This window comes from Thermobia domestica, chromosome 12 (genome assembly GCF_964235325.1).
Source record: "Thermobia domestica chromosome 12, izTheDome1.hap1.1, whole genome shotgun sequence".
Classification (NCBI taxonomy): domain Eukaryota; kingdom Metazoa; phylum Arthropoda; class Insecta; order Zygentoma; family Lepismatidae; genus Thermobia; species Thermobia domestica.
In genome coordinates, this window is record NC_137465.1 from 210,782,554 (window position 1) to 210,796,207 (window position 13,654).

The following is a 13,654-nucleotide window of genomic DNA, read 5'->3' on the forward strand; positions in this document are numbered from 1 at the left end:
ATTTAGATAGCATACTAGTTCCTTTGTAATTCCTTAAACCGCTTGAGATTGGTCCTGTAGTTTCTAAGGCAGAGCGTTTCGAAACGTGAATTTTCGAATTTTCGGCGGTTCATAACTCTGAAAGGAGACGTTTTTCGTCCCATGTTTATTAGAACTTTTTTCTTTCATTTCATATAAGGAATCACCTCCCAAAGTTTGTCGGTGGAGTTACCTACCACCCTGTATATGCATCTTAATATATGGATATTTTCACTGTATCAATTTTAAAGTTAAAAGTTATTATTTTTTATAAAATAAATTTATTCAAACAGAAGCAATACATAATGATAAATACATTAACACGTCTTCATGAAACAATGATGGATAATACAACATTAAAATTATACATTTGTAATAATAAATTCGTTGTTTTAGTGAAATGTGTGCTTATGGAAATGTTTTTTTTTTTTTTTTTTTTTAAGGTGCAGTTGATAGATGACAAGGAAGTAACACGGCCAGCCGTTTTTTAAACATCAAAAGAAAGGGTAGAATCCTTTAAGTTCTCCTCAATCCATTTGTCGAATCTAGCGGACATCTCCTTGGTCATATGTTCCTTCCAGTTGTTGACCTCTCCCTTCCTTATGAAGGCTCCTTTCACGTCAGCGCAAAGATCAACCTTCTTCATCACCTCTGCTAGGTCTTCGTAGTTGATAGCTGCGTTGGCCTTCATGTTGCCAATGCTCAGGTGCTCGACCAGCTCATCAACATTCTTTTCAGTCAGATCCTTGCCCAGAAACTTTGCTGTTCTACGGATCACGCTAGGCAGATCCTGGAAACATATATATCAGAGATCAGAAATCTTTATTTGTCATTATATGGAAGCTATGTCTAAGACCCACACAAAAAATGTCAATTATGAAGCAAAGAATTTTTAACAGAACCACAAGTGCATGTTACATACAAGGGGAGAGTCATAACTCTTGTAATATTTCCAAAACCCAAACAGCAGGCGCGTGTATACGTCGTGATAGATAGTAAGAACAAGGTCAAACTGGCTAAACCGGTAGTATGGTAAGCGGACAATTTAACACGGAGGCCGGCACTCTGTTAATATCTTCAATCAGTTTTTAATGGCAGTACCGAGGAGTGTTTAGCATTTGATACTGGAAGTTCACTGTGTGAGTTCAAACACTTGCATAACGCTGCGGCAGCAACTCAAAATATTTCTCATGCTAAAGTGGAAGATGCAGTGAATCAAACAACAGAACAACTCGTTGGTCCCCATAAATTTTATGAAGTTGTAAAAATGTCGAAGATCAGTCAAGGTCTAGTCACCCCAGGATAATAGATTCTGTGGTCATATGGCACGCTACTGAGGAAAACCCACCCTCTAACACAGAATGATTGTCAAACTAACTGGGCATGTCCCAGTGAAAACCATAAGCAGCTGCCACATTGTACCACATGAGTTAACCCAAGCACAGACCTAGAGGAGAGTAGATGTATGTGAACAATTACTGCAAAATCCGCGTAATATACGTTCCCTGAAGTAGATTGTGACGTGCGACAAAAAGTTGATGTTCTCTGAAATCCGAATGTGCAAAGATACTAGCTGAGCAAGGGTCAATTTCCAGAACCGGTCAGACAGTAAGCCATTCGAATTACTACCTGTTTCGGATCATGGAGCACTTCCTGAAATCATGTTGTTTCACTAACCAGCAAGCAGGAGGGGAAAACAGAAGTGACTGACTCCTTTGTATCTAAGAACAAGATATGATGTTGACGTAGAATAGAGGAACTGACAGGAAAGTGGTTGCAGGCAGTGCATCACGAGGGGCTATATTTGGAATATTATTCTGCTTTCATTGCACTGTAATAAACACAGGTATACTGTGTACCAGAATATTGCAAGACATGACTTTCCCTTGTAGAAAATATGTTTCTAGGATCCAGACCTTTAGAAACTTTGGTTAATTGGTTCACTCGGTTAGAGTTGAGCGTTTCTTTCACCATGGCTGTGAGATGTAGACCTACAGCTTAAAGTGGTATCCAAACTGCATAAGCTCTCGCGGAACCCGCATCTCCCGCGCTCAAAGATGTGTACGCTAAGCATGTTTTAAATATTTTTTATAGTTCGTTCTAGCCGGAATACTTGTCTCCATGGTCTTTTCCCGATTCTATCCACCATGAGAGGAACTGGAACACACAAATATCTAGGATAGTTAAAAACCGACCGTGCTCTTCAGACGGACTCGAACTCTGAATAAATTGTGTCTCATGATTCGAAGCCGAACGCCTGAGACCATTAGGCTAACGCCACCAACAATTATATAGTCCTCTTTAGGAACTTTTGGTGTTGTTGTTGTTGGTGGTTGGAATTTGGAGTTCCTTTTTAGGATCGAGGTTACATAAGACGTAGTCCTACAATTAAGATGGAATCCGAACTGCAGTAATACACTATGTGATCAAAAGTATCCGGACACCTGGCTGAAAAGACTTGCAAGTTCGTGGCGCCCTCCATCGGTACTGCTGGAATTCAATATGGCGTTGGCCCAACTTTAGCCTCGATGACAGCTTCCACTCTCGCAGGCATACTTTCAACCAGGTGCTGGAAGGTTTCTTGGGGAATGGCAGCTCATTCTTCACGGAGTGTTGAACTGAGGAGAGGTATCGATGTAAGTCGGTGAGGCCTGGCACGAAGTCGGCGTTCCAAAACATTCCAAAAGTGTTCTATAGGATTTAAGTCAGGACTCTGTGAAGGCCAGTCCATTACAGGGATGTTATGGTCTTGTAACCACTCCGCCACAGGCCGTGCAGTATGAACAGGTGCTCGATCGTGTTGAAAGATGCAATCGCCATCTCCGAATTGCTCTTCAACAGTGAGAAGCAAGAAGGTGCTTAAAACATCAATGTAGGCCTGCGCTGTGAGAGTGCCACGCAAAACAACAAGGGGTGCAAGCCCCCTCCAAGAAAAACACGACCACACCATAACACCACAACCTCCGAATTTTACTGTTGGCACTACACACGCTGACAGATGATGTTCACCGGGCATTCGCCATACCCACACCCAGCCATCGGATCGCCACATTCTGTACTGTGATTCGTCACTCCACACAATGTTTTTCCACTGTTCAATCGTCCATTGTTTACGCTCCTTACAACAAGCGAGGCGTCGTTTGGCATTTAACTGCGTGATGTGTGGCTTATGAGCAGCCGGTCGACCATGAAATCCAAGTTTTCTCACCTCACGCCTGTCATAGTACTTGGAGTGGATCCTGATGCAGTTTGGAATCCCTGTGTGATGGTCTGGATAGATGTCTGCCTATTATACTTTACGACCCTCTTCAACTGTGGGAAGTCTCTCAATCAACAAACGAGGTCGGCCTGTACGCTTTTGTGCTGTACGTGTTCCTTCATGTTTCCACTTCATTATCACATCAGACACAGTGGACCTATGGATGTTTAGGAGTGTGGAAATCTCGCGTACAGACTTCTGACACAAGTGACATCCAATCACCTGACCACGTTCGAAGTCCGTGAGTTCCGCGGAGCGCCCCATTCTGCTTTCTCACTATGTCTAATAACTACTGAGGTCGCTGATAATGAATACCTGGCAGTAGGTGGCAGCACAATGCACCTAATATGAAAAACGTATGGTTTTGAGGGTGTCCGGATACTTTTGATCACATAGTGTATATTCGAGCTTCAGGGGTCTCCCACTGAAAATCGAATCGCGGGATCTCGTTCACAAAAGGTGTGCACGCTAGGAAGTGGGAAGGGCTTTTATGAGCTTCTGTTGGGTGTTAGAAACCATGATAATTCTAAACTACTTCAGATAAACCTAAAGTCGACTAAATTTCTACCTAAATCATACAAGTGCATCTGTTTCTTTCTCCTGTTCTCTCTCGGCTTTGGCTCTTAAAACTTTGGTAAATCTCACTCCAGGTAAATAAGTAAAGTTGTGATTGATTACAACTAAGAGTTTTTTTTAAGCAATGTAAAAATCGAACTCAGAATTTGCGACCCTTTCTTGTTGGTTTTAACTAGAGTTGCGTATGACACAGAGCTATTGCGATAGAAACTCTTTTTCCGATACAGCACTTTCACCATACCTTTCCAAGACGAGACACTACCCAACTCTTGCCTCGTATTCAGTCCTAACATTAACAACTATTAAGCTGGTCAAACTATTACCCAAGAAAAAGCAATATCCAGCACAACAAGCAAAAACTCGCTACTAGCATCAATTAAAATAACTTAATGGTTCTTGTAACAAAAGAGAGGAGGAGTTACTCTTCCATTAACTTGTAAATACGAGCAGAGTTTGGTCAAAGAATCCCGATATACAGTAGTACGATTACACTTACTCTTCCATTAGTTCCCATGGACAGAGAAATGCATTCGTGTGTCTGTTGCCGAAAATAAGTTTCCCCAGGCGACCGTGAACAAAGTGGGGATGCAAGACCAAAAGCAGCACGTAACATTAAAGATCAGATGTACCTAAATTTTTCCACATAAGTACCACGTACATTGAGAGACATTTGTCATGAGGCGGTAATGGATTTCAGCTCTCAATACGCCACGTGCTCATTTATAGCGGACAACCACTCGCACTTCCTCCTTCGACCACGACGTCAAAACGCGTCTTCTCTCCATAGCTACCAGGCTCAGACTGAGAGACTTGTCTCTGCTTTGCTCAGGCGCTGCGACGGCGCCATCTGCAGAATCGCGGGCGAACGATACCCACTTGTGACTGGGTGTGTTGAGCGTGGAATCGGCGTCTTGTTTCCTCCATTGTTGTTCGCTTTACTGGGAAAACTTATTTTCGAACTCTCCCTCGTATAAATCTACCTCGAACTAGCGTCAGGCGACAGCTGATGTATTTCTTTTAATAAGTTCTTAGTAGGATATTCTCAGTCAGTGTAGATTGCTCTCCACGGATGCAAAGGGAATCTGGTTGGACTTTGGAACAGCAGGTTTTGTGATGGATAACTTCGTGTCCATAGTTTCCGCAATTTCACTTCTTTCTCTTAGTTGATTTTCTCCATCATCTTTCACCCAGGATTTAACATCCACCTCGTTTAGTCATTGCAGTGGTCGCCAAACTTATGAAACTTCTGAGCTACCGTTTGCAAATCTACTGTGAGCTACCAACCAAACTTTAAAAAATAGGAATCTTACATTTGCTAATTACCTACAAACTTACATTTCTAGTGAATATGAAATTAAACTATCCAAGTTAGTAAATGTCTAATATACACAAGAAAAACATAACGTTTAGCAAATGTCTAATATACACAAGAAAAACATAACGTTTAGCAAATGTCTAATATACACAAGAAAAACATAACGTTTAGCAAATGTCTAATATACACAAGAAAAACATAACGTTTAGCAAATGTCTAATATACACAAGAAAAACATAACGTTTAGCAAATGTCTAATATACACAAGAAAAACATAAAGTGCACAACCGGACGCGTATGCAATCTGCTATGAGATGAGGCTGACAACGGCAGTTGTATGGGAGAAACAAGCAGTTGTTGTCGTCAGCGCCCCCTGTCGTTAGCATTAGCTAAGTGGAAAAATCATGATTAGCCAACCGGAGCGTTAACACGATCTACCGAAAATGTCCCCGCGAGCTACTAGTAGCTCGCGATTGATGCTTTGGCGATCACTGGTTGATAGACATACCTAGTACGTTTCAAACAAAGTGTCATATTGTCTTCTAAGTCTAACACAGAATCTTAAGTTCCTATTATAAGGAAGTATTGTAAAAGTTAACGATAGTACCTGTTAGACTTTTAATATACAAAAGTCATTGTGTAATAATTATTATAGCTTACATATCTTAATAATCTTACTTTAATTTTTCCCCCTGAAACTTCAAACTTAATAATTAACAACTAATCGTGAGTGATTTGCACATGTTGGGATTCAGACATGGTGTCCCGACAAAACGTACCAGCGACAAAACGTACCACTTGAATTTTCGCGACAAAACGTACCACTTTTGACGACCTGTCATAAATGACAACCTGTCATGGATTAATTAAAGCATTTCTGATATTTATTCCACGACAAAACGTACCACTTATATAAATTACAACCTGTCTTGGACTAATTAAAACATTTCAGATATTTAATCCGCGACAAAACGTACCACTTCAAGCATTTTTTCTTTTTCCAGCGTGTTCACAGATTATTCTTCAGATCGAACAAACTTCTCTTAAAGGTTCTGTATGTGACAAACGTAACATTATACACGTTTATCAGCGAGTAAGAAAACACGAGTCTTCCAAAATACATTAGACCAATGTGGGTGCTTACATATCTAACAAAAGAGAACATAATGTTAAGAAACTACTTCCTCATGAACAGGTAAAACAACGGCAGTATAAGGTTGAGAAGAACAGACAGGTAATGTATAGAGTTGTCAAAGTGCAGAAACTCATTGGTAAAAGAGGGCTCATTTACAGAGGAAACGTAGCAGCCTATAAACTGAAAGACACAGCTATAGATCATGGGAATTTTTTGGATATTATTCCTTTCTTAAGCAAATTTGATCTTCCGCTTAAAAGTAATTTAGATGAGGTCACCGAGAAGAGTCATATACGAGGAAGTAAGCAGGATAGTGGTCGCATAACTTTTACTAAACACGGTGAATTATGTTTTGAATGCTATCAACACACTTATCAGAGAAGATATTTCGAAAGAAGTCTCTCAAGCTTCAATATTTTCTGTTCTATTAGACACTACTCAAGATATAGTAGTTTCACGCCAGTGCTCTGTTGTTTTACGGTATGATGTTAAAATGGTTGTTAAACAAAGTATTGTTGTCATTGTAAAATGCATATCTACCACAGGCCAGTGTCCTTGCGGTTTACTGCTGGAAATTCTGCAGAAGTTGAACCTTGATATTAAGAAGTGTATTGGAAATTCAACCGATGGCTCAAGTAACATGCAAGGACAATATTCGGATTTTTTCAATTCACCTATAATCAGTTACACGTGTGATTCAGTTGATTTTGAGTTTAACGGCCCTTTTAACAGCCTGGCTATATGAGACGGGACATACTGATTTACGGGAAATCCGAAGCACATGAGCTCCCGCCAGGAATCGAACCCAGGACTCCCACGACAAAGGCGCATACGCTAACCGCTTAACCACTAAGAAACTCAGTTACACGTGTGGTGTTACGCTCATATACTCAATCATGTCAGGGGGCCGCGGTGGCTCAGTGGTAGAGCGTTCACCTCTGGTGCTTAGGGTTCCGGGTTCGATCCCAGCCCTCGCCAAGTGAACTTTGTGGTGGACAAACACCGTGTGCGTGGGTTTTCTCGGGGTTCTCCCGTTTCCTCCCACTTTCTTCATTCCACCATTTCATTCATTATTCATCATCACCGTCTCCTTTAGCCTAACCGGCACAACCGTGGGACGTAAAACTCAAAGATTTCATTTCATTTCATTTCAATCATGTCATATGTGATCTGACAAAAAAATGCATTGATTCTGTGTCATTGTTCTGATGAATGACTGTGCGATATTTATGCGTGAGTCTTATCAGCGAATGGACATTTGGAAGATCAAATGTTAACAAAGGCGTCTTACAGTTATTGCGGAAACTGTTATTGCGTGTAGAAAACACACTGTTTTTCAGAAAAAGTTTGGTCATTTTTCGAACCCAAAAAGTGCTTTGTATATAGAGTTGACCATAATAATTAAGAAAATTGCTTCTACAGAAAATATCAAACCAAAAGCTAGGTGTAAAGCGAAAGGATATATAAAAGATCTTCTCAAGTTCAAAACAATTCGGACAGCACAAATGTTCCTTAAGATATTTCAAGTGACGACCTCTCTGTCAAACTATCTCCAAATAGAGGGTGCTGCTAGTGTAGCCCTATCGCATGGTGCAGACTACTCTGTTCCAAGTGAAAGAGTAGAGAGATGATTTTGAATCCGTTAAGAATGCAGCATTAAGCTTTGCAGAATGGGCCCATAACAAATTTGAAGACTTAGAACGTGATTTTTTTTTTTCTATTGACCTGTCGACAATTCGCCTTCAGAGATGGACAAAGATTTTCCTGTGAATATGAAGATGAAGCTGCTTCTATCCAATGACCAGGTACTGCATCGACGCATTCAACACAATATTGGACATGGTAGTTTCGAGTATTTCTTCAAGATTCAAGAATCAATGTACTTTATGGATTATTTGGACCCTAGACACTTCAACCAAGTAACAGAACTTCCAGACGTGCCTTTCGATAAACTTACATATTTTCTAAAAAACTTCAGTAAAGAAGTTTCCAAGGATACTATAAATGTATTCTCTTGGACTTTTGAAGGACGTGGATATCCTTGAAAGTCAGTCTTGATGACGAGTACAACCGCGAAAAAATGACTGTGCTGATGGTGCAAGTGATTCAGAATTAGGAGAAAATACATTTCTTTACAAGGAAAGCGAATGCAAAACATGTTGCAAAATTGTCCAATGTGCTGCTTTTTAATTTTGCAGAATTGTAAATTTTGCAGTAATATTTATCCAGATTTCCAGCATACAAATTTTTATTTACTTTGCCCGTAACTCAGGTAACATGTGAAAGAAATTTTTCAAAACTGAAATAAAGTGAATTACATTTAAAATAGGCTAATAACGAGTACCATGTCTCAGAAACATTTGAAAACATTTATGTTGATGTCTATTGAAAAAGATTTATTAAAAAATATTTCGAATGCAAAAGTGATAGATACAGTAGCATCAAAAACTAGTACACTAAAACATCTACTAATTTTGTAATATAGTATACGTTCTCCTTGAACTTCATATAATATTTTGAACAATTCAGAATAATATACTGATGAAAGAATATCAGGTTTTAATTGTCAATTGTTAATATTATTGACTTACTGTAGAAAGAAAACTGTGCAGCTTGATTTGTGACATTGAGATGCTGGTGGCCCTTGTGGGAGAAGGCACCCGCGCCCCTCTAATAATACCTATCCGTCCCTGGTCCAAAGAATGGATAAAGTGTGATGGAAATCAGCAAATATTCAAATATTGTATATGCAAGATTCTTGCTGGTCTTGGTCTGGCGAGAATTTTGTAGGTATGGTCTTAGTCTTAGCCTTAGTCGTAGTCTTGGTCTTGCATCGGTACTTTTCTCATCACCAATCTGTTCAACTTTTAACCTTATTTTGGCCGATATATATATACTTATATGCTGTCCTATCAAGTGGTACGTTTTGTCGCCTGTCATTATTTGATGGCTGATTGGAAGACTCTTCGCAAGTAGCCCTCCAGTCAAGTGGTACGTTTTGTCGCTTGTCATTATTTAAAGTGTTTTTAGAAAACCCTTCACAAACATCCCTCAGGGTAAGTGGTACGTTTTGTCGGTGGTACGTTTTGTCGCTAGTACGTTTTGTCGCGTATTCTTCAGACATAAATCCTTTTTTCATAAATGCTCTATTACAAATGATTCTATTTCAAATGGGGCCCGCGGTGGTTCAATGGTAGAACGTTCGCCTCTGGTGCATGGGGTCCTTGGTTAGATCCCAACTCGCGCCAAATGAGCTTTGTGATGGACAAACACAGTGTCGTGGTTTTTCTCGTGGTTCTCCCGTTTCCTGCCACTTTCTTCATTCCATCATTTCATTCATTTCTCATCATCACAGTCTCCTTTAGCCTAGGCGGTATAAGCGTGCGACGTAAAACTGGAAGATTTCGTTTATATTCTATTTCACATAACCTCTGTAAATGAATCCCTATTTTACATAATCATTAATTCCTTGTAATGACTTGATTTTGAGTTTAACGTCCCGTTCAGCAGAGAGGCCATATGAGAAGTGGACCTACTGATTAAGGTGGACTCCGAACCACTTGAGATCCCGCCGGGAATCGAACCCTTGTGTCCCGTGACAAGGGCGCGTACGCTAATATGGAGTATCACCTGAAATTGCTTCAAATTCCTTGAAAAATCACCCATGTAAATTTGAGGTCAGAATCAATCGGCATCCTTCGATCAATATAATCAGATCTGATAGTTGTTATTCGGCAGAGGAATCATCAACCCACCAGGATGGATTATTGACATATATGTTTTCTTAAAGTATACTAATTCATATAACTTATGCAGCACCAGTGATCACCATGTCATGGCCATTGGGCATAGCGTAATTGTTGTGACATAAGCTGTATCATTTTAAATAAGCATTTTATGTAAAATGATTCTTAGTGCTGCGTTCAATGAACTGATGAACCTAAACATATATCTTTGTTTGTTATCTAGAAGAGCACTCATTTTCACTTACACAATCGCTTTTCTCAGTCAAGATTTTACATTATCTAAAATGTACAGTATTCTTTTCTTCCTTAATTTCTTTGCCTGGTTTTACCTTTTAACTTTAATTGTAACTTTTAATCTTTTAGGTTTCTGATAACCCTAACGGGTTTAACCTCGTTTGACACAGTTTGCCCTTGGCCTGATTGAAGGATGAGCTAAATGTCAATATATTTTTTTTATTCTTCTCTATTTCTTAATATAACTAACTTCTCTGATACTAACCTTTTTCATTTCCTCGTACCGAAGAAACAAGATATTTGGTTCATCTCGTCTCTTCCAGAATTCAAGAACATGGTTCCAGTATGGTGCCCACAACACTACAAAGATAAAGTAAGAAATTTCAAGATTCATTCCAATTGGGCACACCAACTTAATTATAAATGTTAACTTGCAAAAGGAAAAGTTTAATTTGTATGAGAGGGGAAAAGCATTATTAGTGAAGATCCGAAATGTGAATTGGAAATGAAAGCAAGGATGGTAATGGTGAAATAAGCCTTTAGGAAGAAAAAATGCATTATTATTGAAAGTCCGAAGTGAGAATGGGAAATAAAAGGAAATATATTAGTGGTTAAAGAAGTCTGCAGGAAAAAAAACTTAGTAAAGATTTGAAATGTGATATGGAAATAAAGGTAAGAACAGAAATGAAGAAAGAAACCTCTAGGAAGAAGAAGAGCATGATTAACTAACATTTTAAATCTGAGCGGGAAATAAAAGCAAAGATAGGAATGAAGAAAGAAGCATTTAAGAAGAAGAAGAAGAAGAAGAAAATATTAGTTAAAATCTGAATTGTTAACGCGAAATAAGAGCAAGGATAAGAATAAAGAAAGAAACCTTTAGGAATAAGCAAAGCATTGTTAAAGATGATTTGAAATGTGAATGGGAAATAAAAGCAGGGATAGGAATGAAGAAAGAAGCCTTTAGGAAGAAGAAAAGCATTATTAGTGAAGATCAGAATTGTGAATGAGAAATAGAAGCAGGGATGGGAATGAAGAAAGAAGCCTTTAGGAAGAAGAAAAGCATTATTAGTGGAGATCAGAATTGTGAATGAGAAATAAAAGCAGGGATAGGAATGAAGTAAAAAGCCTTTAGGAAGAAGAAAAGCATTATTAGTGGAGAACAGAATTGTGAATGGGAAATAAAAGCAAGGGTAGAAATGAAGAAACAAGCCTTTAGGAACTGGAAAATAGAGAAGGTGTGTAGTGTGAACGGGAAATAAAAGCAAGGGCAAGAGGGGAGGATAGAACCATTTTTGAAGAGTAGAAGCATATTTTATGAGTTGTTAAAGAAATAAAGACTCATTGAAAGAGTATTGTATTGTATGAGACAGGAAGTGAGCATCACACAAGAAAATTTAAATACGACTGAAGCTCTTCAACTATGGGTTTAGAGAAGAATGGAGAAATACATGGGTAAAATGAAAATCCAATGAGGAAGATAGTGAATGTTAAAGAAAAAATAGAAACACTGAAAATACATATAGTTCACTTTTTTAATGAGTTTCCCTATCGGAAAAAAAATCAGGATTCTTGACGGAAACAGAATCGATGGGCGTAAAATTCTCGAAAAGACGATTCCAGGGCTGAGGAACTGAAAAGATTTTCAGATTTAAAAAGAACGGTTTTGAACTAGTTGCCGAAACACATTTATCTAGGGATGGATAATTTCATGAAATTTTTGAAATTGAAATATTTCGTTGAAATTTCAGAAAAATATTTTTTCGTTTTTATGATTGTTTAATACAGATAAGAGAATAAAAATCGCAGCTATTACAGTGAATACAATTTAATTGAAGCCATCTAAGTTACAAGCAAGAAATATGATGTAAGACATATAAGACTTGTTATAAGAGTATACGACAGATTCGACAGTTCCCATGTTTAGCTGAGTTTAATATGTTTCTGCATCAGATTCATGAGAGTGAGCACTGTCATTGTTGTCAGAGATACCAGAGTCACCATCATCAGAGTCTGTAGGTGTTTCTTTTTAATATATTGTGTCCATTCGTCCTTGAATTTGCTTCTTCCTTTTCTTCACTGTATATTTACTTGTACCTGCTGTAGGATCATTTTGGTTACGACTCGGAGTTGGTCGACTCCTTTTAGAAAGGGAAGATGGCTTTTCATTTCCAACAGATATCCTTTTAAATAGTGATGTGTACTTCAGGTTATGTTTTACAAAAGTTAAGCAGCACGTTTATTTGTTAAACGGTTGCGTTACTTTGTATGGATGTTCCCATATGTGCTAAAGATTCTTTCACAAGGAGCAGATGTAACAGGAAGGCCAAGGACTTTGCTTGTAACTTTTATGAGCTTACAAGAAGAGCGTAGTCCATTCCATCAAGATAGAGGAGACATTTTGACACAGTAGACCACAAATATTCTTTGGATCAGACATTTTCTTTCATTCTGTATTGTGCAAATTTGGCCAGAACTATTGTGTCATCAACTATGAATAAAGCCTTGAAATCTAACTCAGATATTCTACAACGTCCGATTATTCTTCGGTAGTCAATTTCTTGCCTCTGTAACTTGGATCTAGAATATTCGCTAACAAATGTAGAGGACGCCTCGAAGAACAGCATTATGCTTTGCTCTTCCCTTTTAAGAACAGGAGCGCTTGAAACTGTATTCTGAATTTTCTTCCTCAGGTCGGAAAATATTTCATACACTTTGCTTATCTGAGATTTTCCGCTTTCGATGTTAGTAATCCAGTCTGCTGTTTTAACAATTTGACTATGAAAATTGCTTATCTTGTCCCAGAAGAATCTAGGAGAATAAGGTAATTGAAATATTTTATTTTGAATTTTTTTTTCAAAGCCCTTAAATATTTCATGCTCACAACTCTACATTTTCCAATAAAATCAGTCCAAGTCGCGAAACTAAAATTTATTTTCCTAGAAAATTTGTGATTCTAGAACCTAAGCCGGCATTGAAGTGGAGCCGAAATTACAGAAAAAAAACAACAAATTATAACACAAACGACTGAAGGTGATTCCCTTGACTTATTATATCACAGTTGCTCAAAGAATCGTTTACAGCTTAAAACGATATTGAGCTAACGGTGTTTGCAAGTGATGACATGAACACGTATTTCAGTTCTCTCTCGGAGCACAAAGAATTATTTCAATTTTAGGCTATGGACAAAATCAATATGTTGGAATATATTTCGCTTTTCCTCACGAAGTTCTTCAAATTAAAAAAAAAAAAATTTATTCAGCTTCTAGGACATTTTCAGTTCAGTTACCATTAAATAGCCCTTCAAAAAATTCCTACATTGATTTTAGGAAATCTTCATTGTGAACGTCCACTGCAGTTCGTAAATGTTTAAC

The 13,654-nt window shown here is 38.3% G+C and overlaps 1 protein-coding gene across 1 annotated transcript in view; it reads right to left on the bottom strand.

Annotated features, from left to right (window-relative positions):
• Positions 1-344: 344 nt before the first annotated feature.
• LOC145667019 (luciferin sulfotransferase-like) overlaps positions 345-13,654 on the bottom strand; it is a 50,850-nt gene continuing 37,540 nt past the window's right edge. The window contains exons 5-6 of the mRNA XM_081734705.1: positions 10,549-10,643; positions 345-808 (exon numbers count right to left, since the gene is read on the bottom strand). Of these exons, the coding sequence (XP_081590831.1) occupies positions 506-808; positions 10,549-10,643 (398 nt within the window). The 3' untranslated portion in view covers positions 345-505. The remainder of the gene's footprint in view (positions 809-10,548; positions 10,644-13,654) is intronic.